At 38.2% G+C, this 27,009-nt stretch overlaps 1 protein-coding gene across 1 annotated transcript in view; it reads left to right on the forward strand.

Annotated features, from left to right (window-relative positions):
* Window positions 1–27,009, forward strand: part of BNC2 (basonuclin zinc finger protein 2) — a 328,595-nt gene that overhangs the window by 218,220 nt on the left and 83,366 nt on the right. Inside the window, exon 4 of the mRNA XM_085326232.1 lies at window positions 9,745–9,980. Within this exon, the coding sequence (XP_085182358.1) occupies window positions 9,745–9,980 (236 nt within the window). The remainder of the gene's footprint in view (window positions 1–9,744; window positions 9,981–27,009) is intronic.

A 27,009-nucleotide genomic window follows, 5' to 3' on the forward strand; every position in this document is an offset into this window, starting at 1 on the left:
TAATACCATGGGTAACTTTACCTCTCCTTTCTGTTTTGCAAATGTGAAACTCACTGGATGGGAAAACCATAACTTTTTTTTACATACTAGGAAGAACTTTGACTTGAGTTGTAGCATTATGAGGAAATTTTCCCAGATTAATTTAGCAGACAACAGTGCTACTTTATTATCCCATTTCCATCTGGATTTTAGAAATAGAAAAGATAATACAAGAAGCATATAACATGAGTCTCAAAGACTTCTCTAATTATATTGTAATTGATTACAGTCAAATTTGCTGAAGTGTATTTAACAGGAGCTGTGTGAAGTGGTCACAGTACATGAACTTTATGGCAGTCTCTCAGAAGTGTCTTGTTTAGTTGTTGTAGGGTGGGAAAGATTGATGTGAAGGGGAGAACTGGCTGCTTGACCCAGTCTTCCAAGGGTCTGAACAGCTTCAGCACTGTTAGGGCAGCATGTTTTCCAGGGAAAACTGAGGTGGTTTAGTACACACGGAAAAGCATTTCAAGGCTTGAACTAGAGCTACACTAAGACTGATATAATACCATGGTATCAGCTTGACCTTCTGAAATGCCTCCACAAAACAGGATTTTTCTACTGCTCTCAAACAGAACATTGTTTCTTTGCAGGTGGACAATGCCCATTAAATTTTCATTAAAATTTGCAAGCCTGCATAACAGGTGGTATATGTTGCCGAGAGAAGTGGTAGAATCTCCCTCACTGAAAATATTCAAGACTGATTTTAACAGGGCCCTGAATTACCTACTCTAAAACTCTGCTCTCAATAGAAGGCTTGACAAGATGATCTGCAGTGGCCCTGCCAACCTCAACTTTTCTATGAGTTTGAGTCACACTTAACCAGATTTGAGTGCATTAGGATTAAGATGGAGGTCCTCCAAAACCAGACCACCAATCCAGGACTCCCAAATATGCTTCTGTCTTACTCTTTGTGGTATGTCAACCAGATGGTATTAACCACATTACAATACATATGGGCTCCAATTTCACCATTAATAAGGAGAGGGAACAGCTTTAAGAATGGCTTAGTGGCTGACAGGAGGGAGGCATTAAACTTTGAAAACTAAAGCCTGAAGGTGAATGGCTAGCCCAGGTATTAGAGTGTGTTATATTAACTTAGTGTCTTCTGTTACAAATTGTAGGTTTCAACAGTGACAGTGTCAATCCATGTGTGAAGGAGCAGCAAGATTGGGGCTGCTCCATGAGGGGAACTGAGCAAGGAGCCAAGGGTGGCCCCAGTGCAGACTGTCCCCTTCACCTAGCAGGGTGAAATCCCCTGGGGATTAAGTAAGATGAGCAGAGATGAGGTCTTGTAACAGGGTCCATCAGCTGCCCCAGCACAGGGTGCATATAGGTGCTCCAGTAAGAACAAAAGGAAACACAGCCAGAGGCAGGATTAGAGACAAGATCACAGTGTGGCTCTAAGGGACATGCAGGAGATACGACTGGAGACAGGCACACCCACAGCATAGCTCAGGCTGGGGCTGAAGGCCTAAGCCTAAGCTTAAACAGGGGTCCTGGACCCATGGTCTAAGGATGCAAGGTAGGTAACTCCAGGGAGGCTGGTCAGGGCAGTTGAGGCCTGAGAGCATGGGCTGATCAGTACTTGCTGTCTCTATCACATGTGACAAGTGATACCAGCACACACAAAGGCAGCTGTACCCTGGACTCTTGCTTCATTCAACTGCATATGCTTCTCCACCAGGATAATCATCATGGCTTAAGTCCTTCTTCACATAGTCACAAATCCACACACTGTTGGAGAAGGCTGTAGGGTTGAAATCCTGCAGCAGACCAGAGGCGCTGTCTCTTCCTTGTCATGGTCTCTGAAGTCAGGAGTGTGCCCATGTTGTAAGGTCTGCCCATGCAGAAAGTGTCTAATAGCCCAGATGTTCTTCTGAGACCTGGAAATGAAGGTCCCTTACTCCTTGTTCCTTTGAACACATTAGAAATCAACAAGAAAGGGGTGGGGGAAGCAATTTCTTTATTTATTTAAAGGTCAATTCTGTGTTTAAAACAGTGCTCATCAAGTACCACTATACAGTCAAAGTTAGTTCTAACCTTCATTGCATAGGCAATAAATCAGGGAAAAGGGATTTTTTCCCCCTCTATATTCATATTTTCCACTGTCGAAGAAAGTTTTTGTATATTACCAANAAAAAAAAAAAAAAAAAAAACATAAAAGAAAACACCTGTTTGGCTTGCAGGAATTGGCCAGGGAGGCTGTTTTCCTGACAGGCCAAGAGCGACCAGCACAGGGCCCCTTTAAAAAAAAGTCAGGATTTTTTCCCCCTATTTCATCTATTTCATGTGAGCATTGGCAGAAACTCTGACAAGCAGTTCTTCATATTTTATTATGTTCTTGTCTGGCAGAATCTCTGTCAGGCAAAAACCTTGTCAGCGGAAAACCTGTCGTAGGATCAGAGGAGACAAAAACAGGTGTCACAGAGGCAGTCAAAACTGAAGGAAAAAAAAGATTAGGCTAAAGAGAGAAAGGCAGACAATTACATTAATGCCATTGCTTTTATCTTATAGATGTGTGTTATTATCTCGGGGTGCTGAGTGCGCAATTGCCTCAAAGAAAAGTAGACAGGAGACAAGGGGAAACTTGATAGTTATTAACTGAAGAGGCAGTGTGTCAAAGCTGGATGGGGTTCAAAGTTTTGCAGAGGAATAAAAAAAAATTGCAGACAGCAAGCAACGTCTGTGAACAAACTGTGGTACTGCTTTCGGCTACATAAACGTAGTAGCAATCTAAATGTTTCAACTTGGAATCAGATCATAGAGGGAAAAATTAATGAAAGATTTAATTCAGACTTTTTTAAATAACATTTATTTTGTGTACATGCAACTGAAGTGCTTTTTTTTGATCTATTATAAAAATGTTGTTAGAGCATGAGGCATGGTGAGGCATGAAGACATTTATCAGTTTAGTTGTTGTGTTGTTTAGGTTTGAAACACCTATCATCAACACATGTTTAATTTTAAAATGCTATTAAGAAACCTTTTACTAAGCGTGAACATCTGTACATGCAAGCTGTAAATTAGGAGATCACATATGTGTCCCTCTGTCAGGGACTAAATGCATTTGGCAAATGGTTTCTGATATTAGCTTTTAAGTACTGTAAAAGTCGGAAGGAAAATTTGTTTTTGTCTATGAATGAGAATATACTTTACTGCCTCTCCTTTCATGACCTTTTAAAATCTACAGTGGCTTAGTGAATGTTACTCTTCAATCTAGATTAAATTGTGACAAGGAGGAAGACAGGAGTGAAATGGAGATAGCCAAAGGATGCCATATTATAGGTGGTATTTATACCCAGATTGATTCGGGATGTTCACCCATGCATAAAATGTTCAAGTCTTTCCCTCTTGGTGCTTGAGCAAGGAGATGAGTGGGATAGTTTCCTAGATCATGAAAATATTTGAGCCCTTCAGTAGACAGTGGTAAGCTTTCTTTTCCATGGTCACCTTCTAAGCATGACATTTTTCAAGAGTAAATTTTTTCATCTATAAAGTGCACCACATTACATCATGTGGCAAGTGGTATTAAAAATGCATCCCGAGGGAGGGCTAGCTCAGACCACCTCTTACGACTGCAGTAGTTTGCCTATCCCTCCAGCAAATTAGCCATTCACAGGCTACCTTCTGTTCTTGAAAGGGTTTGTTACTTCTTTTTCTGTGGTTGATGGAAAAGTAGAAGAGGAAAAGCTTGTACGCTGAAAAATACGAAGCTATTCTTGTTCACCAGTGATGAATAGCAAACTACAGTGCCCCACATTGCCACTAATAATACTGTGTTTGTTTTACCATACTCCACATGCTGTAGTTGCAACAGTGTTACAGAATATTTTATGTTCGATTTGTGTATTTTATCTGTCTCTTCATCTGTCCTCTTGCTTCAGAGAGTGTCCCATTTATTTAGATACAAGATATCTGGAAAGTTCCCAAATTGTTGTATGTTTCATTTGTGGTTACAGACTACAGAAGAATTCTTTTTTGTTTTCCTTTTGACCCCTATCAAATCTGGTAATCTGGAAGGACGACAACCTTTTTAAAATTATGCCTTGTCATGTGGATGTGTGTATGCACTCAGACTGTGTCCCTCTCTGGTAGATAATAGAACTGGTTAGAGAGCCTGCAAGAAAATCAGAAAGTAGCCCTAATTTAGACCTGGAATAGAAGGAGATCCCTTGTAATCAGTAATCTGACATTGCAACCTACTACCTCTCTTCTGTGGTATTCTGAGATATGCAGCCAGGCTGATCAGCTGAGATTAATGATTTCCACTAGACCTTTTTTTTTTTCTGTCTCTGGAATACCTAAATATTATCAAAGATCAGGAAATTAGCAACAAGCATGTTTATTTGCAACTCTAGTTGCACTAAAAGAAGCATACGTAAGATGCTTCTATATGTAATAGAGGCAAAAATCCTATGCTTGTATTTTACCTATTCAAATAAACAATATCAGTGATTTAAAATACAAAATTAATTAATGATTAGTTATATTTCTGTTACTTAACAAAAATGCTTTCAGAAGGAAGGCTTTTAATTTGGCTGATACTGTCCATTGCACTTTGGGAAGGAAGAGGTCTCAGGTCAATAAGTAAGTTTGCATAGCAGAGGCAATGAACTGGCCATAGGTTCGGCTTGGTGTGGATAAAAAGAGAGATTTTTCTCTTCATTTTCTGGCTTTTCAGAAATTGAACAAGTAACTGTGCCTTATTTTAATATGCCTTTTGCACTTAATTTCCTTTAAATTGCATAGGGTCCAAAAACCTGGTAAAATATAAATGACAAAGTAGATTCCTGTTTTATTACAATTTAAAAACATCACAAATGGAACATTAAATTTGTTTGTTTGATGTATTATAAATAGATCCAAAGTCTTTGACTGGAATTTTGCATAGTGCTACAGGTGTAATGTCAAGATAGATATTGTATCAACTTCCTATGGCCCCTTTACAGTTCAAATCATACTGTGCAAAGTCCCAGTAAAATCTGTGGGATTTTGCTTACCATCTATGTTGGTAATGTGTAGATAAGCCAAATACTAGCAAGAACGTTAATACTAGCCTTCATCTGCAGATACATGGCTTGCAATAATTTTTATAGTCTGTTTCTTCACCCTTACATTTGCACACAGTTGATAAGAAAAAATGTTTGGCTGAGATTTTTTTAAAGTTTGATAGTTAACTCTACTTAGATGCTTAAAATAAGTGGCCTGATACTCATAAATGTCAAGTGCTTTGCAGTTCTTGGCATCCTCAGTCCTCATATATCCCTCTCTCTTCCTGAAAAAAAGTTACAGGCAAGTTACATCGTCAGCTGGGTGAGCTTGACTTTTTGCTACGCAGATTTTCTCAGCACCCATGAAACTTACCGCTCTCATTTCAGCTACTGTGATTGCACACGGTACACACCACCACCACCATTGCCACCATCAAAAAAAACCAAAAACAAAGCAAAAAACCCTACAATACTTTCAAACATTCCTTCTAGATCTTTTTGGTTACTTGACTGAGTATCCTTTGCAAAGTTTAAGTGTTGATAGCAGTGTACTAAGACCAAGATGTAAATAACTAGAGTCTACTTCTTTTACCACAAATACAGATAGAAAGACTGTGTATTGTGTGCATGGGCACAAAATGTGTAAATGCACGTTGGTGCAAAAGAATGTAGCTCAGAGGAACATGTCGTTAGGTTTTCTGTGTCTTCATCGAATTGCCATCTTCAGGAACAGGATAACAATAGGAGTTGATTACTTCAGTACAGAAAGACAGATTTCCACCTGGGAATTGCAAAAGGCTAAGGACAGTTCTAGTAAAAATTCAAATACATAGGTACTTTATGAAATCCATGACTAATACAGACTATATAGGGATTATGTTGTGTGCCTAATACCTCAATATTATGTGAGAAAAACAGGGATAAAAGGTTCCTAATTCTTATGCTAACTGTCCAGCTAAGCATTTTTCAGGTTTTGAAGACAAATTTCTGTAACTTCTTCTTACTCTTCACTTTATTCCTTTTTTCTCTTTTTGTTCTTAAAATTCCTGAAACCAACATCTGAGAACTGAAGTTTAGAATTCACTGTGGAAATATTACTCTGCTGTATGTTGCTATAGTAAAACTCAAGGGCCTTTTTTGGGCCATTCCACAAAAGTTTTGATTACTTTACTGTATAAAGGATATGATTTTAAAATTCATGAGACCTCTGTCCTCTCAATGAACAGCTTTCAACTCAGATTGAGCTAAAGAGAACTACACTATGAGGGCAGTGCTAAGAATTGATGTGAGCTGCTAAGAGAAAGTTTTTGTAGTCTAAGGAGCTAGCTGAACCCAACGCAGTTATTTTTCTGAAAAACATGTGCAGGTTATAACCAAACAAACATTTTAAGACTTTTCTGGGTGAAGTTTTGAGCCCTCTGAAATTGTAAGACTTATGAGTAGTACACCTAATGTTGTGCAAGGAAGGGACTTAAAATGAGTAGCTCATGATGATCAGTCAGTGATATCTTCTTAATAAGAACACATCTGTTCATGTAATTTTTTAGGTATGATAAAGCTCATTCTTATATATAGCAGGTTTCATCTTGAAGTCTCCAAAGCACTTATGAAATCATACACTACTGCAGATAATGTTAAATGTATTCACACCTGTGCAATACAGTGTTGTTCATTAGAATACAAAAATTAAACCAACAGTTTAGGGCAGGAAATGGTGATGAATGCCTGGTCCACATGAAATTATTTAGACAATTCAAGGCAACAGAATACAATTACCTTCGTTAGGATTTGGCAAGAGGGATAAAGTTAGTACTGTTGTCCTTACAGAAAGAGCAACAAGCCTACGATCCTTGTGGTATCTCTTATCTGAAAGAGGATGTGTCTAACTACAGAAACGACCTCCTGAATCCTCCTAGAACAGTAGGCATTAGTTCATTGCAAAGGGAAAAAACAGTCAGGAGTACTACAAAAACAACTTACCTCTGCTGACTATTTTTTTTCAGCTTTTTTTTAAAGAAACAAGACTATATTTTATAAATTTTGAATTGTAGTGAAAAGTTGAATTCTCCTGGCAAGTGCAAGTGGTTTCAGTAATCAATGATCCCTGAGAATTTGAGATGTTTACCATAACATTGTTCCTCATATTGGCAAAAACGCATCTCCTTCCTCTTCATGTACCTTTTATTTTTTGCCTGTAGCACGAGGTCTGTCTTTATTTTGCAAACTTTCTGGTACACACCCATGCAAAAATGCATGCTTTGTTGTGTTATAAATTACACATTTCAGTGCATATCCTGACTTGTACTTTAACAGAATAAAATTTACTACCTTTGTTTGTCTGTTATTTATCTGCAGAATAATCAGGCCACAACTCCAAACTGGAGATCATTTCACTGACACGTACAATGTTCATAAAACAAAGGACTCCTTCATGAGTTCTGAGGAGCAGAAGTCCTTGGATAATGCTGCTTGAAAACAAATGTTTTAGATGAATAAGATATGTACAGGGTATCTTGTAAAAATTTTAGTCTACCATTCAATCAAGTGTGCTTGATCATTCAGAAAGACCTTATTTCTTCTTCTTTTCTGTTCCATCTTGGCCTTTCCAAAGATACTATTCTCAGAGTGGTCACATTATATGAAGTGGATAACTGTCCACAGCATTTTGTAATCTCATTCCATCTCTTAGTTTTATGATCTGCCCAACAGTCTTTAGATACAGACATCTTTCAGGTACACTGATTTGAGCCAAATTGAACTCCACCACCTTAAAATCCTAAGCAAGTCACGTCTCTTCTTTAGCTAAAGGAATTTACTTCTCCACACTGTAGCCACAGAGTTTTCTGTTAAGTAAAGAGAAACAAAAACAGTTATTAAATATATTAGAAGTATGGTACAATGCAGTGGTTAAAGAGCAAGATAGAGTTTTTGGATACGTGCATTCAGTTCTTTACTGTGGTCTAGATTTCTGTAATCTTTGACAAGCCAGTTAACCTCTTCTGTAAAACTGAGGGTGGGAAGTTTGAAGTAATCCAGGCCTGCCTCAGGAAGGTATTATGAAATTGTAAAAAATGCTCAGCTATTTTGAGAGGCTTGGGTAGAAGGTGTTACAGCTATTAATATTGACAATATTAGCAGCATTCTTTCTGTAGGTAATAATAGCAGTATTTTATTAAGTATTAATATTTTACTTCTTCCAAATAGTTGCTCCTCCCTCATATGTATATGTAAATATATACACACACAAAATATATATGTGTATATATCCACACACACACATACATGTGTGTTTGTATGTGTATATACATACGTACATATATATATATATGTATATATAAAAGTAATCTCAGCACACATCCCGCAAAACCTAGTTACAAAATCAAATTTCTAGGTTTTTTTAGCCAATCACTTTGATGACAGATCTGTTACAGTAGCAGCAAAATAACCACGCAACACACAGCATCATGAAAAAAGGGGGGCAAAAAACTGAAGGGAAGTATTGAACTATTTAGGCTTCAATCAAATCCCATTCATTAGACCTTGTAAATAAATCAGTCCCACATCATAAAGCCTGTGCAGTTTAAGTGCTTTGGAAGAAGAGCTTTTGGAAGAAAAATCCCACCCTTCACATTCTTCAGTATAAATGTCTTGTGGTGAGACATAGGACTGCAGTCCCCAGGCTTGCCAATCCCTTATCTTTTGTGAATGTTAAATTAATATTTAAAGCTATTTATTCAAAGTTGACTTAACCACTAGAATAGGAAAGATCAGACAAATCAGTTGCAAGAAATGAAGTATGAGGAAACCAGAACTCTTTGACAAAGTATTCCTTGGAGTGAATGTGTTGAATGAAGCCAGCAAGTAAATGATAAGGGCCTTTGTGCTCTGGATGTAAGAAAGCAATTTATCAAGAGTACATGAACTCTCCAGTGACCATAAGCCAAGAAGAAACCATAGCAGAGGAGGAGAAGTCCCTATAAGATTATTTAAGTGCTCAAAAAGTTCTGTTTAAAAAAGGCAGGCAGAAGCTAAGGTGCTGCAACATATTCCAAAAAATGGAAATGAAATTAAATCTAAACATTGATACTCAGGTAAGTGTGTGATGCCAAAGGTAATTCCATCATATTTAACTTCACAAGGGGATAGGAATTATTAGCATCCTGTAAACCTTCCCTCCCTTCATCTCTTTAAGTTATTCATGTCACAGTGGATAACATAAAATTCACACAAAAGGGTAAACTGAACCAAAGTGTATTACTTACTAAGCAGTTCAAGCAGCAGCATGATTAGCTATATGGTAACTACTCATAGAATTAAATTTTAGAATGTTTCAAAAGTTGGGATTTTGGATGTATCTGTGGTCCCCCCAGCCCCAAGAGGTTATATCTCAAACTTTTAACAGTTCCAGTTAATTTTGCACAGCTGCAGTCATGGTCATTAGTTCATTCATAAATTTCCCAGAATTTCTTTTGAAGTTATGAGTGTCATAGTCTTTCATAATAAAGTGAGCACCCTTATGCTGTAGGAGTCAAAGTTAATCATGACCTTTGGAAAGCAGCCTGTTTTGGAGTGCATCTGTGATAAAAAATCGACTGAGTGATTTTTCTACAGAAAACATAGTATGTCCCCCAAACTGGATGTGCTTAGGTAATTCTTTGTTTTTTCCTTGCCTTTCCTTCAGCTCTTCTCTTACTCTTAGCCCCTTCTCTTTCAGCCTTGGACAAGCTTAGTACTCAGCACCTCTACCATCCAACCCAAGTGGAGATTGTGCAGTCCAACGTCGTGTTTGACATCAGCAGCCTGATGCTCTACGGTACCCAGGCCGTGCCCGTGAGACTGAAGATACTACTTGACCGACTTTTCAGCGTGCTGAAGCAGGAAGAGGTGTTGCATATTCTGCATGGCTTAGGCTGGACTCTGCGGGACTACGTTCGGGGCTACATCCTTCAGGTAGGAAGTACAGCAAAGCATGTTCCCAAACCCAGCTAATTGACATACCTTTTTTTTCCCTGCACAGTTAGTTACAGTGCACCCGCAGAGGCAGAAGGCTGTGCGGTAAATTTAGTGTGTCGTATGGAGGGCCAACAATGGTGCTGGCAGGATAAAATATGCCATTTTTACCTAAGCTAAAAAAAAATGCAGGTTCCTCAGTACCATAGTATTCCTTTGTACTTGCTTGTGCTTATTGTAGGAAATACCTCAAATACTGCAAATAATGAGGTTAGTTAGCTGCAAGCCTGACTTATGAAGGTAACTAACTGGTGTATTTTCAATGGCTACTCTTCGACTTCATAAACTAAGATCTGAGTCAGCAGCTCCTTCAGCTTTTCCATCCTTCTTTAACTAGACAGTTAGTATGGGATATAATGCAGATTGTGGTAGTGGTTGTATTGGGAAGCATCCTTATAATGTAAAATATCAACAGGAAAAATCCTGTTTATTAAGTCATTTAGAAAGGTAGCTTTAAATAAAGTTTTACATGTGGCTTGGTTAAAATAAAGTAAGCTAACAAAAACTAAAATAATTACACAGGAAAAACAGATAGACTTCCTTTAATCATGAATATTGCCATGCATATTTATAGCTGCTTATCTGAAAAACTATGTCATCTGTTAGGCTCCAAAGTTATTTATTCCATTTCATGTTCATCAGGCTACTTCTGATTGAGAATCTAATAATATGATTCTGAGTGCTGTAAATTGTTAGTTATTTTGCAGGAGCTCAGCACCTTTCAGAAGTCATCCAGTTATTCAAGTGGACAAACCAGGAATTGGAATGTTCAAATTTAAGACAAAGTTTTCAGATTTATTTTGTTATTATCTGAGGCAAAGATAACTTACTTGGCATTACACAGAATATATAGGAGTCTTTATTCCTGCCCCATGGAATTCTGAATGTATTCTTGAATTGCGCTTCAATTTTCTGTCCTTAATGTGAAAGCAGTAAATTAGCCTTACATAGTTACATGTACATTTACATTCCATGTTCTTAAATATTTTCTAATATGCTGGATATAAAAATTTTCACAGAAGAGTTCTGAATTGTCAAACAGCCTTAGAGGAAGAGTAATAGGCAAGCTATTACTCTTATAATGAGACCCTGTTGTTCTTAAAAATATATGCACAAATGGAATTCTTAGATTGTTTTAGTCTTCTGTCAGGCGTCTATGTTGTAAAAGCCAAATGATACATGTAAAAGAATTAATCTTTACCATTACCAGTCTACAACTTGTAGATATATGTAGATATTTATATGCCTATACATTTATAAATCTGGATATCCATAGATAGATCTATTATATATGGATCATATGTGTGTGTGTGTGTGTGTGTGTGTGTGTGTGTGTGTGTGTATATATATATATATATGAATGTATATCTGTGTATGATAGATATGATTTATAGTACAGATAGATGATGGATATTGACAGAGATACATATTTTTAATAGCATCATGTGCATATTGCACCATATTTTAGATTCATGTATTCTAAATGCCACTGATTGACATGGCTGGAGAAGTATGATTTACAAAAGAATCACTGTAAAAACGCATCCTTTCCAAGATATAATGTTAGAAAAATTGTCATTTGTTAAATGCCGTGAATAATTAAGGGTAATATTACATGATGTAATTCAGTATCCCTCACGGATAAGCAGACTGACTGAAATCAGTAGTTTCCTTGTTACAGAGATTGTCGAATCAGGCTCATATTGATTTTGTTTTAATTATCTTATGGAATGATCTTAAGATATGCAAGAATAGGTTGTAATATAATTACATAGAGGTTCATAGAGAGTCAGATTGTGACCTATGTATCTGAGTGGTGTAAAGCCCTATAATACACCATTAGGCTAGAGTTCAGTTTATCTGGCTAAAACTCAATCACAATGTAGCCCTCAAGGCATGAATTTTACTATTATTGCATTCAACAACAATATATTGAATATTATGTCAGTTAAAGGAGAATAATTATCAAGGAAAGTTAAGGGCAGCTGTTGAAGTCTTACCACATATTGACTTGGTTAGTGCTTGGCTGTGGATTGTGTTAGTGGGCAAATGAAGACATACTACAGCTAATGTAGTCAAGCCTGTCGGTTAATTTAGCTCTCTAATTTTGTTTGCATTAAAGCTCGGAAATTTGGTAAATAGAAAACTTGGAAACTGCTCAATAAAGCATATATTATGAGAAATCTTAAGCAAGGTGATCAAACTACAAATCTTTTTTTTAAAAAAATAACTATTGCACCTATCTGATAAAAAGGAAAAAAAGGAGCATACAGGGAAATTTTGAAGGGAATAGGTAGCATTATAACCACTAGTACAGTAAAAGTGCTCACTAGTGAAAACTATAGCTACAGTAACCTTCAAGCAGAAGCTGTTCCGTGAAACTGATCATTGCTTGCCCATGAACTTGCTCACTTCACACAATTGTTTGGGATTTTCAGATTCAGCTTCTCCAGACAAAAGTAGTATTAGCCTCCTATAAAAGAACTAAATGTGTAAAGTAGCAAAAGAAGTTGTCCAAAATAACACAGAATTATAGAGCTGTTGCTAGACTGTCATGAGCAAATTGAGGAATATGTCACCTCARGTGTGGAAGTATAGTTCCTTTTCCTTATCTGTCCACACCTGTATAAGTTATAACCTAGTTTATTCAAATGCTGCTAAGTTTACCATGCATTCATACATACTCACTGTTTATCAAACATATAAATATGCTAAAATGCTGCAGCTAGACGTATATGCCAGTAAACTAACTTGTTTATCTCTAATGTAATTAATGTACTACACTGGTAATTTGAAGAAATGCTGATATCACTGTTTGATGGGAAAAGAAAGGAAAGTTACTTGTTTTGAAGACATGTGCTAAGACATACTGATCATAGACTCTCTCTACATCTTAAGTCCCTCTACAATGACTATGGGAAGTACCAGAATAATGAATGTGAATGATCATTGTAGATTTCCAGAATACTTAATCCTGATTAGAGTTCCAGTGTTCAACAATTATCCATAGCACCAAAGATTTATAAAACTGATACAGAATTAGAGTTCCATACTATGGGAAGCTCTGACACATTACTCTGAGCTGAATTTGCCCTGAATCATGTTGGAAGTTTTAAAACATTTTATAATTTTCCTTGAATAGAAATTTTTGGAGGAAAAAAGCACGAAATCTTTAGGGTAGATGTACCCATTCAAAATCTGTTATACCAATATTACTAGGTAATATGTTTTGTTTCTGTTTAAGAGTCATAATAACACTTTTTTTTTCCCCCACAAAAAAAGAAGATACTTTTGTCAGTAGATTTTGATAAGAACTTCCCAGCTTGCTCCCCTCTAGAGTAATTCAAGGAGAAACGAGAGACAGCCAGAAAACCTCTTTAGGTGGGAACTAGTGCTGCAAGATAGGTGGTATTATTTGTAAAACCCTAGTTTTTACCGAAAGTATTTCTAAAAAGCAAACTGAAAAGCAATTTGAGCAGAGCAAAATGCGGTATCTGTGGCACCTTTCAGTGGATGTGTTAATGGAGAATGGGAGTGAAGGAACCCAGAAGCCTGTGGACTGGCTGAGGGCAGAGGTAATGTGGTATACTGACTTTTACATTTGGGCAGTCAGAGCCTGGCCAGAAACAGCCAGAAGGTACTAAGTGCTGGGAAGATTTCTCTGGCCTGTGCGTGATAAATCAAGTTTCTGGTGAGTAGAGACCTATCTCTGAAGTGTCAGGGAGTGACCGTTCGGTCAGCAGTTTCACCAGAGGGCCGAAGGGCTGAAGGTTTCAGAGGAGGAGGTGTTCCCTCATTTGTTCCCAAAGGAACTTCGAGCAAAGGGAAGCTTTCCAGACCCTATCTGTTCTGTGGCCTTGTAGAGCACTTCAGTTTCCAAGCTTGTTTATCTGGTTCTTATCTCGAGGACCCAGTTTGGTATACTTAATGCAGAACCATTAATGAAACTGTAAGCTGCTTCTCTTTGGAAGGACCCAGCTATCTTTAGGTGACAGGGAGTTACTCTATCAAGAGTAGTAGCTGTCAGCAACAGTAGCTAGTTTGGGTCAGATTCTGCACCTGCTTTGTGTGATTTGTGTGATTTTGATGAGATTACTTCTGCCACGAAGAGCTGCTCAGTGCGAGTAAGTCTCCAGCCCTGGTTTGGTTCCAGCTGAGCTGAGCAACAGGGTAGCTTTGCCAGCTCCTCTGTTCCCCACTGCAGAACACTTTACCCCTCTCAGCAGTGCAACTGCTTAACTGCTCCCTAGCCAGGTGCTCTCTAAACAAGGCAGGTTAGGAAAATCCTCCTGCTAAACGTGTGCAAATTAACTCCGATTATTCTGAGAGGAAAAGGCTAGAGAGCAATAATGGCACTAGTGGCAAACAGCTGGGGCGCTCAGCTTTCACACCCGTCCAGCTGCACACAGCAGAGCATGTGATCACAACTGAGAAGCCATAAACTGACTCTTTGCAAATAATGATTCAATGTTTTATTTTAAGTAACAACTCAACACTTTTCCAAGTGTTTCATGATCAAGTAGTTGTATTCCTGTAGCGTAAAAGAGAAAAACAAATGTTATCTTTATGGTGCAAAGAGGGAAGCAGAGGTACAGAACATTTAAGTGACCGGTTTGTGTCAGAATCAGGAAAAGGCACTAGACCTCAGATTGCCGTTCTTACTAACAATACCGTGAAAAAAGTGGATTCTAGTCGGTAGCTTACAGGCAAAATCTTGGCTGTCAGGCACTCTGGTGCTGCTCACAGCTGTGAGAAATTAAAGAAAAAAAAAAGAAGAAAAAAAAAAAAAGGAAAAGAAGAAAAAAAGCCAAGCTGGAAAAGTATAGTATGATATTGGCCACAAAAGGTAACTTGCTTACAATAGTCTGTGCATTGGACAGTGCATGGGGGACCACTAATCCTAGATGAAGGTCTTCTCGGTTGCAATGTCAATGCTGACAACGGAGGAAATTCCAAGTGATTACATAGTATTCTCTACTTTGAAATGGCTGGATATTGGACTACAGCGCTTTACTTGTCTCTGTGGCTTCATTGTCAAATCCATCCATTTTAAAACTAAGAAAAAAAAATGCAGTTAATGACTTTCTCTGCCACTGCTGACTTGGACTTGTGTATTTCCTTGCACACAGATCATCAGATCAATTCCTACTTCCAGAGTTGAGTTAACTCTTCAGGTGGTAACAAAACACATGGGATAGACTTGGGTTCACTCTCCCATTGCTTTGTTGGTTCTGCAGGGCTAAAACAATTACCAAGCCAGGAGAAATGTTTCAGTTGCTGAAGCCAGCTGACAAGAGTAAGGAATACATCGAGGAAAAATTTAGGCATTTTTCAAAAATCAACATCCCATTGTTGTAGATAACCAACTAAAAGAAGCTCATGCAAACTGTAAAATACATTTATAATTATTCAGTTCTGAGATTTGTAAAAAAAGAAAAAGAAAGGATTCACAACCAAATTAAATACACTCATATATTAGTGTTACATTTGAATGACAGTCTCTCAGATTTTTGTAAAACATAATTGCTGATTTTGAAATGGGTTGCTTTATTTACTCTCCTAGTTTATCAGAACTAGACAGGAAATTGAGAGTTCATGCAGTTCAGTCTTATATGCAGATTAGGTCAAGAGATTAAGGGAAAGACCAAAGAAATGAATTCAAGCTTTTTAAATAATACTGTTTTTTTATTTCTTGTCTGTTCTTTCCCTGAGTAATCCATTAGCAGCTCATCCCTCCTCAGCTTGGGCACAGATGGAAATTATTTTACTGTTTTTAAAATTAAATATTGCCCACCATTGGCCTGTCTGTGGATGATTTCAGAAAGTCATGGATGCTGTTGTTATCTGGCCTCTCTTAGAGACCTTGATGAAGTTTTTCTGTGTGTACTCATTTGTCTCCTCTTAAGATGTTTGAACTTTTGCTACTGAGTCCAAGTGCAAGGGCTTGGGTTTAATTAAATAGTTTGTCAGACAGCCTCCATTGCTTAAACATATGCAACATTAGAAGGGAAACAAACAAATAGCAGGGCTGAGGCTATAAGTTTGTTCAAGGCATACAGCTAGTGGTGTCAGCTTGTGGTAGTAATGATATCATTCTTTAAATGCAATGTTATCTACTATCTGTAATCACAGGTCATGTGAAGTTTCTGGTAGGTTGTTTTCCCAAGACAAGCACTCTGTCATAACCAGAACCCCTGGCAGCGGTAGTATACTACATTATTTGTGATAATGCAAATTACAAAGTTAAGAAAAGTTGGCAATCAAATTATGACATGATGAAGAATTAAAAAAGTTTTACACTTAAAACCAAGAGAAAGTTCTGATGACAATTCCATAGCATTAATACAACTAAAATGGCTTTTTTACATGAAGATTCTGTATTCAGTTAATAGATATCTCTTCTCATTCCTCATTTGTCTCTTTGTCCATCTATGTTAATTAAAACTTTGCACTTACTTAGCTGTGACCGCTGGAGGATTTCCAAGCATTTTGAGGAGCAGTCACTTATTTAGTCTTTCCATGTCTCTATGATCATTACCCCATTTTTATGGGTGGTAAAACTGATGCAGAGAAAGCTTAAGATGTTTATCTGGTAAAGCCCATACCAAAGCACAAAGCAGAACCAAAGTCTTTCACATGCTAGCTCATGTTTCATGTAATAGCTGCCACCTACTTCTAATTACTTGACAATGAAGGGAAAGTTTTACAGCTTTATTAGTTGACTTTTTCCAGCTATCCTTTTTGTGTTTTCTTTGCCTCTTGAAATTATTGTCAACACTCACATACTCTCCTTTGTTCCAGTGTTATTTTTCAGTGGTGGCCTCTGAGCTACCAAGACTCAAGGCTGGATAATATTTATCTAGAATTCTACTCTCCCAGTACGAGTGTGATTTAAATCCGGTTCTCTTCAGTACATGTCCTGCTTATTTCTTGCTATTCGTCCCCCTCTCTTCCCTCCTCCCCCTTTTTCCACTCCAACTTGCTCCATCTGTTGTCTTTGCCTCCCAGTCACCCCGGGTTTTTTGCCTATCTTACCTCCTTCAGCCTCACTTCTGTCTCACTGCCTCTCCTTCTACGCTTTGCCTCTTTATCACAAAGAGATGAAAAGGATCTATTATGTGATGTGTCCATCTCCTGAGTTTTCTATTCCTCCCACAGCACCACTGCATGCTAATATTTGCTGCTGTGATCATCTGGAAGAGTTTCTGCTCTCCCACATCAGTCAGTTTAGCGTGACTCCCCTGCACTCTGGGAAACAGAGATCCTCTCCTGTGCCCCTTGCTCTTTTGTATTCGTTGCAGCTGTGCTAAGCCAGGAGTGGACTACCCTAAACCCTTCTCTAAACTGGGGAGGGGGAAGCAGACACAAACTTTTAAGGGCTAAAGAGGGAGATGGGAAGCAACAAGACTCTGAGCGACAGCACAGCCAGAGGCACAGGGATGCATTACTGTGTAGGAGCAAAGCAGTGCTACTCATCGTGGCAGTGTGAAGTGCTTTCAGATTTTCTCTGTGTCTGCACTAACTTGCGTAACATCCTTCTGCTGCTTTTGATACCTTCCTCTCTAATAGTAGCACTACCAACCGTACTAGTGCTACATGACTTTTTATTTATCACGCCTGTTAGCACGTGAACCAGGCCAAAAGGCCAAAGAGTTTGAAGGTACTTCTGAATGCCACCAGGACAAGTTACATGACAACAGATGTCTTGATAACATGCAAAGATCATTTGGATTTTCAGAATATGTGCAGCTGGAGAGCTGTGCTATTGCTGCTCTGTGGCTTGCATCTTGCAAGGGTAATGAAGCGGAGGGCTGTATAACCCCTCGTGATCAACAGCAGTATACATGATGCTAGTTCATAATGGCTACCATGAAATAGCCTTTATAACCAGTGTTCCACATGACTCAGGAATGCGGAGATGTCCTTTTTAATGGCAAAAATTTTGGCTATCAAAGAAAAAAAAAAGAAAAACTTTTGTGAATCTGTGTTTCTCCTACCTGGAACACATACTGTTTACATTACTTGGGCGAGCAGAAGCAGTGATCCCACTGACTGACATAGTTTCACACAGCTGGGCACAGCTACTGGGATGCAGAGCAAGGAAATGGCTGTTGCTGAAGGCCTGTCAGGCGTATGCCAGGACCATGCGTGCTTGCTTTTTAAAATGGAGCTGAAAAGCTCTTCACCTGCCAAAGCCAAGTTTGTGGTCCTGTGTTTCCCCTGTCAGAGCTGATGAAATCACAAACACCTAAAGCAGAGTGGGGGACGAAAGGGGTGAGAGGAATAGTTCACTCCCCAAGTTACTTTAGGTGTGAGTGATACCATCAAGCATTTCAGGAGAAACAGGACCCTGAACTTGGGTCTTGGCAGGTAAGCAAAGGAGGAAACTATTCCCAGCTTTCTTACTTTAGAAAGCATTTGAATCTCTATTAACCATTTGTGATCACAAAACCTTTTCAATTAAATATGTGTGTGTGTATATGTATATCTATATGTATATATATATCCACAAACACACATATATATACGTGTATATATATATGAAATACATAATTATTATGTGTTTATCACTGATATATTGTGCATGTGCTTATGTGTGTTTGAATAAAGTCTCCATTTTTCAAACTGATCCTCTGGGAATGAGTGGAAGAGTGCAGGGCTTTCCTCCTAGCTGGAGAATCACTTTGCTTGCTGCTTATGCCCTGCTGAACCCTTCACCAGAATGTATCCTGCACTATGCCAAGGAAATAAGACTGCTGAGTTGAGGACAGGAACATAGGGTTGCTGCCCATCTCAAGTTACTTGTAATAAGTGAGTGCAGGGATCTGTTATAAAATAAAGAAAGCAAAGAATCACAAAGTTTGTGATCAAAGGGAAAGGGGAGAGAGTTGTTCCAAGAATACGAAAAATTAACATTGCTCTTTTCACAGAACACAGCACAAAGGTTAGTACTTGTGCTTTTTATAGACTATCCTGTCTACTGAGGACCTCAGGCTGAATTCAAATCATGATCCTGGAGGTGGTAAGGTCATGGTATTACCCATTCAGCTACACATCAATGGAGATTAACTCAATTAGATGGTACAGAGTATTGGTTCCTTCCACACCACGACACTTGAATAGATTTAAGACTTTTCCCAATGTAGACACTTCTTGCTTTTATTTCTTGAGTTTAGGGGTGGTTTTGATTGTCTGTGTGTCAGAACTGGCTTCAGGCACTCATGAAATTTAGGCCCACAGACACTTAGGAATCAGGAAGGGCCCCAGAGAATCAAACTTGTCATCTGTCCAGCATCAGTTGATTTACTGCTTTTCTTGAACTCTAAGGGATCTCAAGGGGACTTTTTCCCTTGCAGCACTGATCTTTCAATGAGGTGCTAGTGCCTGTCCTGAGCAATAACAAAGAATAACAGTGAAGTGTGAATGACTCTTATTAGGAGGGGTAAATGTCATTAGCACTTATTGTTGCCTTCTAGGCAGCAAGAGCACAGTGTTGAATGTAGACAGACAATCCCTTTTTACTTACTAGTGTACATTTTGAATCTAGTAAATTGAACTCCTATATTTTAATTAAGAAATTTACTCTTTTTTTCTATGCTGAAATATCTTCTGTGTTTTTGTTGTCATTTGGTACCATGTCCTAGAATTTTGAATGCTTCACTTGGAGCCAGGAAACATGTATTATTTTACTGGCTATATTAACTTGCTGCACAAGCCCTTTGTGCTTCAGCTTGATTTCCCTCCTCCCTCCTCCCCCATGGCTCTTGCAAAATGATCTAATCATCCCAATTAATACTAGGATGTTGTTAATTAATGTTTATGAAGTGCTTTGAGATCCTCTAATGAAATAGAATGTGTAATTAGTATTGTTCTTTGGTCAAATTCAGAAACATCACCACTGGAATAGAAGTTCCAGTAACTAATTTTTAAAATAATCTTTTTAGCAAACATAAGAGGAAGAATTTGTTTTGTATTTTGTCACTCCCTTGGATATTTTTTTGCCTTCAATAGTAGGGAGAAAGTATGTCTGCATATATTCTGTCTTCCTTGAAATTCGCGGTGAATCTTGCATGGACTTTAGAAGGGCCAAAATTGTACCTCTTAGTCCTAATTTCTTCTGTGGAAAAGAGTTTGGAAATCTGTGTTACTCCCTGGCAATTGTCCTGCACAGCAGGAAATACCTTGTAGGACAGGTAGAATTTTAAGACTGCTGGCCTTGTATATGTCAATTTGCTGGGTTTTTTATATATATATATATATCTATCTATCTGTATAGCTTATCTAGTAATATGGATATGGCAATGGAGTTAACATCATTCCATTTTTTATCCATGTAGTTGACCACTGGATGTCTTTAACTTGGGTCCAAGCTGGCATGTGATGCTGATAACAGGAATAAAGAGAGTGAACTTTCCCATCAGGTTGCTTGCAACCTGGCTTACGCTGCTCAAGGCTTCCCATTATACCAGGATAATTCCCAGTATATTTGGGAATAGCTAGGACAATGGCTGGGCAACTTACTCTGTTCAGCTAGCTCAGTATATAGCTGAGCGAATGCTTGGGTATGGCTTCAAAAGAGGGTAGTCACTACACAAGGTCAGCATGTTTTTAATATGAAGCAGCTCAGTATTACTAACCTCAGACGTTGGAAGGTCAGAAATTCAAGTTCTAAATACTGTCAAATTGGTTTAAACATATTAGAGTTAATATATTTTTTTTTCTACTTTCCATTTTATACTGGAGAATTTCAGGTCTGTATTTTCAAGCTGCTTCTTTACAGCTTTGAAACCTGGCTTAAAAAAAAATGCAAAATGAAATTCATTTTGAAAAAAAAATAAATAAAAAAGAGAAATCTATCCAAGAACTTCAGAAAGCAGTGGCAGTGAGAAGAACACCTACTAATATCAAGAGATTTTTGATAAGATTGCAGGAATTGGATATTCTGCAGTTGTATTCCTGAAAAATGAATAAAAAATGCCAAGTATCCCGTGTATTCTAATCCTCACAAATCCTTTTGTATGCCCCATCTTTTATAGAAAGAATTCCATAAAGTAAATAAATTAAAAACACTCTTAAAGAATTTTACTAGTACTAATTCAGTCACTTTTCACCTGGAAGCTGCTTTTCTGTTGTTATGAGTATTTCCAGTCAAACTACAGAATGGAAAATAGAGCTCTTTTCTCCCCTTTGTAGGCCTGAAGAGTTGTGAGGTAGCGGATGTAAAATCCGTGCCATCCATTTTCTGCCACAGCTGAAGGCAGAGATTTATTTCTAGGGCAAAGAGTGCAGGGCAGAAAAAAAGTAAGGGAACAGGGGGGGAATTAAAAATGTTGGTAGCAGATTACTGGCACAGCTGTGTCCGTAGTGACGCTGCTCTGAACCTAGATGTTGAAGCCGTTTTGGGACTGTTGACGCCGTTTTGGGACTGTTGACCAGCAGAGGTGGGGTGGCCAAGAGATGGGGTGATTTATTAACATTTATGATGTGCGTATCGTTGCTGTGCTGTGTCCTGCCCACAGACCAGGCATCTTACTGACAGTGGAAAAACAGCTTTCTATGAGTCACCTCCAGCCTTCTTTAGTGGGCTTGAGGAGACTATGCCCCACAAATCAAACACAACCAGCAACTTTATTTTACAAGATGGGCTCAGAATGCCTCTTGAAAGAGTAAGTTTCTCGTAACGTCTACTTGTATATATTCTTGGAGCCTGGTACTTGATATGTTTGGAACTGAACAGCCTTGTAGCCTCATATGTATTTCAATTTGCTAATTTTATTACAGTGTTACAGTACACTATCATTGTATATAGTGTTATTACTGTCTTGTAACAATATTTAAATGGGGGAGTTGTTTATTTTGGTAGTTTGGAAAGTTCAGCTGGACTGAAGAGTTAGCACTAACTTGGGGTCAATACAGCCGTTTTTCTTAGGCATGGAAACAGTATGACATAAATAACTCGGGCTAGAGTCACAGAAATAATAAAAAATATATATGTTTTTAAAAGCTATTGCTTTTTTGTTTTTTGGTGAGTAGTAATCTGCAGGATCAAATAGATCAATAAAAATTTAGTACATTAGCATGGAACTGCTCACTATATCAATGTAAATATTTGTTTGGAGCAGGATGAAAATGTCAATGCAATAGAAAGTTTTATGGGCTTTGAAGTGCTTTTGAGAATTTAAATGTCAAACCAGTTTGAGGTGCTTCAGAAGTGCTTCAAATTGAAAAATCTGAAATGAATGTATATATATATACTCCCATGCCTGAATAATAGCTTCACTAACATAGCATGAATTGAGGAACTATTTTCTGTGTGACAATATTAGTCACACCAGGCATCAGATGTGTGCCTGCAAGGGCTCCCCGCTATTGCTAGTCTGCTTTACATTGTAGTGCTCTATGACTATAAATCCCTCGCTGATGTGCTCACTTTCACTTCAGCACAGTGCTTACCCTAAGTGCATACAAGAGAGTTGTATTGCAATTTCAGCAGCTACTACGCTGTACAAAAGTCCTCATTCTTTTAGCTGGTGTCCCAAAGGAATTGGACTTGTGTGATGGAGCTTTGTGCAACTGTGTATGTATGTGTATATATATACATATATATATATACACACAGGTGATGTATATACACACACACACACGCACATATATATATATGCCTATGTGTGCCCCCCTCTAATAACTTCAGCAATAATTGGCCACCTTGAACTTAGTTCAAGGGATTGTAAGGAGGGAGCTGCACATGTGTGCAGTCTCTACAAGCTCACGTGCCTGGGTTGTGGAGAGACACTGGTCGTCCCTCCGCTGGAGGAAAGGCAGCACTCATCACTTACACGGCACCAAATGAACTGCAGTGGGGAGAGAGGGGGAGAGAGGTTATGAAAATGCAGACCAAAGGAAAAACCTCAGCTGGAGCTCTCTGCTTACTGGACACCAGAGACGTAATGCCATAGGAAATCAGGCTTCATTAGACGCCTTGCTCAAAGAGCTGTTTGTCGCAGCCAGAAACGGTCCTGATTCAGCAAGGTGTCTAAGCACCTACCCAACTTTAAACATTTAATTCCTTTGATTTAACAGGGATCTACTCATATGTTTAATGTTAAGCATGTACTTGTAATTTTTTCTGAACTGGAGCTCAGTGAATGTATGTTAGCTTAGACAGCTGAGTTAACTAAACAGTTCCTTTCCTATAAGCATTGCCATTTACTTGAAAAGGAATGAATAGTAGATTGTGAGAACTGTATGAGAAAGTTTGTTTGCATTAAAAATTGTATGTTTCTGAATATTTTTTTTCCTGTTAATTGTTTTCACTGGGGTAGGCTCCATCTCTCGGTGCACTGACACTCATTCCATCTTGCAAAGCCAGGCAGCCAGCCAGGGATCATTTGTGGCAGGTTTTGCACATTGGGACTCTCAAATGAAGCAAATCGTTTCTCAGTCATAGTCACGAGGTCCCTGAGTCAGTTTTGCTGTGTGTATGAAGACCAGAGACTCACTAAAGGAAGTTCATAACTTCTTTGTGCCAGGTCACCACTCTTTTTTTCTTCTTTTTTTTTTTTTTTTTTTTTTTTTTTTTTTTTTCATGTTTCAAGCAGGAGTTTTATGGAGTGGATTGAAAAAAGAATGAGGGAGCAGAAGTGCAGAAGTTGCCTGCCTATCTGCCCATCTCCACCCCAGTGTCCGTGGATCAGAGACATGGGAGCTGCTGCATTTCTTTCCTTCACAGCTGAGAGTTGTGGACCTCCCTAGAGCACAGACCTATCACTTAGCCTGAGCAGGGAGCAAAAGCTTTGCCTGGTATGCTGAGTTGTTAAATAGTAGGCACAAGCCAAGAAGTTTGTTCCCTTTGCAATGTATGGACATATTTGACCAAATACCTGTGTGAAAGATTGGTTCGAGTACTGGCTAATTTGTGAGTGGCTGAGGTGATGCGAAGAACACACTGCAGCTAAGAATAAGATACAGGGAACGGAAGACTCCTTAGGAGTTATATTTCCATCAAACTTCCTCATGTTTAAAAAACAGCCTTCCCTCCTAGTATCCTGGCCTTTTATTGCCATTGGCTGCTTGTCGTTTGTGTCACTCAAGAATTTTTAATGAATCCATAAAAAAAAAATAGTACTGTGTTTTGTTTGAAGTAAAACAGGAGGCTTCTGCTTTAGCAGATAGATTCAGTCAGTGTGTGGAGTTTAAAAGAACACTGTGTTGGACATATTTTGTGTATAGTCCTTAGAGTATTAATTTTGACCAGATTACACTGTAAATGATGTTAACTGTCATAAAATAAACACAGCTATGGTTTGCACCATATGTTTTATAATTATTTTTGTGGCTTTTTTGTTTGTTTGTTTTTGCTGAAAGGGAGCTGACTGATACATCTTTGAAGTTCTTCTTTTTATATATACAATTTTTAAAAAGTAAATTACAGTTTTACTTTTCAAGCATGTTGGCAGCATGCATGGATGTCTCCATGCAGACTTGGCTATCAAAATCTGCACTTCCAAATGCATAGACCTATCCCTGAAGACGCATTACAGAAATTGTCTTTTCATTTTCCATCTATGAATACAGGCAAGAAAATTGTCATTTAAAGGCAGACTCTAATATTTATTTTAGTAGTGCCTTTGAAAGCAGTGCAACCACTTGTGGAGTGAGGTACTGTTTAGTTGAAATGCAGATAGCAAAATCAAGCTTACCTTGCTATCTCTAAATACTGTGCTTTTTTGACAGTTAAGTATGCTGAATTAACTTTCCACTCTTTGCAAAATTTGACTACCGTTGCTTCTCTCATATGAGTTTGTTTAGCCAAAAACAAATTTAAAAACAGGAGGAGAGGGAAGCAAGCATTTAATCAATAATATTTTGGAAAGTGAGTGTTCTCAGCAGAAATTGTCATTTCTTCTTTACTGGAAATGGAACAAAAATATGAGGATGGCAGTCATTTTAATATGGAATGGGTCTTAGAGCATTAAAAAGAAAAAGTGTGGTGTTTCTCATCATGTTTTTTTTTTCCACATTATCAGCAAGCGTAGGTTGTCTGTATGTCCAGCAGATGCTTCTGTTAATATTTGCTGAGGAATTTTACAGCCCTCTCTGTAAGCTTCTGTGCATTGTCTATCCACTTTCACCATTGTTTTATTTTCATCTGTCTTTCAGTGTCTGTTGTGCAGCTTACGAGTTGCCTTGTCGACTATGTTTCATCTTCATTTTTCAGTCAGTGTGGATTTTTCCATTCATTCTCTCTGTCTGCTTTATCTGAAAGCTTTAGGGATTTTTGGGCCATTGTGGTCAGATACCACGAGGGAAGCAGGGTATTTATTTGGCTTTTAGTTCTGTTTCAAAATGGCAATGATGTGAGGTGTAGCAATGATATCTCTCCAAAATAAAAAGCTTACAGCTGGACTAACAGGTTAGGTACAAACAGTTAAGTGACATGGAAAATGATGGAATTGCAGTTAGGGCAAATTCAATGTATCTTTTTTATTTGTTTGTTTCTTTCCCCCTTTTTATTTCTTGAACATTACAGGTAGAATTTTTAAAAGGCTTATTGCACCAAGTCCCACTAATATTCAGTGCCTGATTCTCTCACTGCACCCTTATAAAAGATGTTTTGAATAGTCACCTGTTTTATAACCGACAGCTAATTAGCATGGGAAAAAAAGTTTCCACAATGCATATATTTAATAAAAATATTTTAATGGCCTATTTTAAAACAAAACATAACAGTCTTTGCCTATGTATTTAAATATTGATTCACACTGTGAGAGAGTCAGAAACTGAGGAATTACACATGTGTATACATGTGAGTTGTCTTTGAGAACCAGAATGAAACAGATGGGGGAAAAGAGTTGAAACTTGTTAAGAACAGAAAGCGAGCTATGAATATGTTTGGGTAATATTACATTCCCCCCACCTCACCCTGCCTCCCCCATTTCACTTAGGCTGATGTTCACTTTGGAAAGCCTGAACTGAAAGGTAGAACCAAGTCTTGCAAAACAGCTAAGGTGGTGAGTCAGTTTATGTCCTGGTGTTTTAAAGTCTCTGAAGCTTTTTGAAGTGTGAACCCTTTCTGGCTCGCAGTCTCTGTGCACCTCCTTCAGAGCGTGTGCCAGTGCGATGCACCCACGACAGAGGATGAGACGTGTCGGTAACCCCAGACACAGACGTGACTCCTCCCCACCTTTGAGGAATCCAGCTGAAGGCGACTAGCCCTCGTTTTTCCCCAACATTTTGCAAACTCCTTTTTTGAGACCCCATCGCAACCCAGCCCCTCTGCCCCGCTGAATTGAGAGCATTGAGCATTTAGTTTGTCACTTTCCCCACTCTCCCCTTTCTTTTTTTTAAGATTAACTATTTGCCTCACTCTGTTGGAGGTCAGAAATACCTTCTTATGGCCAGACTTCTAGTGCAGGGATTTCCAGCCTGTGCTTTATGGAAGTCTAGAAGCCACTGGAGCACTTGCAGATTGCTTGGGCACTTTGGCTGGTCTTGCTGGTATTAGCAGCTCCACTGCATTGATAGATCTCATAAAATCACCTTTTTTCTTAGTGTTTCTATGTATGCAATTACTACAGAGATGTTGTGTCTTTGCAGTGGAGTAGGAAATGATTCAGAAACAGTTTTTCTCAGGATGATGTTCATATTGTGAAAACATTTCTAAGTCCTGGATTTTTTTTCTCCTTCTCTTACTGCAGGATTGTACTGGAGAAATATATTTGCAAAATTTTTTTCCAGGCCACTTTTAATATACTCAATAGTACAGTGCTTCATTCCTTTGGGAAAAACTAGGCAACTATATTATTGTAGGTATTGTAATAATATTATGTTATATATAAGCTTAACAATGTGGCTTTCAAATTTGGGAGGGGGCTGGAGGTAGAAGAAATTAACTCAACAATAGAAATATATTATTTCTCATATCAAACGAAAACTTCTCCGAAAACATTTCCTTTGCTTATTATATTTT

This window comes from Rhea americana, unplaced genomic scaffold, assembly GCF_003343005.1.
Source record: "Rhea americana isolate MKP2758 unplaced genomic scaffold, rheAme1 scaffold_129, whole genome shotgun sequence".
In the NCBI taxonomy this organism is placed as follows: domain Eukaryota; kingdom Metazoa; phylum Chordata; class Aves; order Rheiformes; family Rheidae; genus Rhea; species Rhea americana.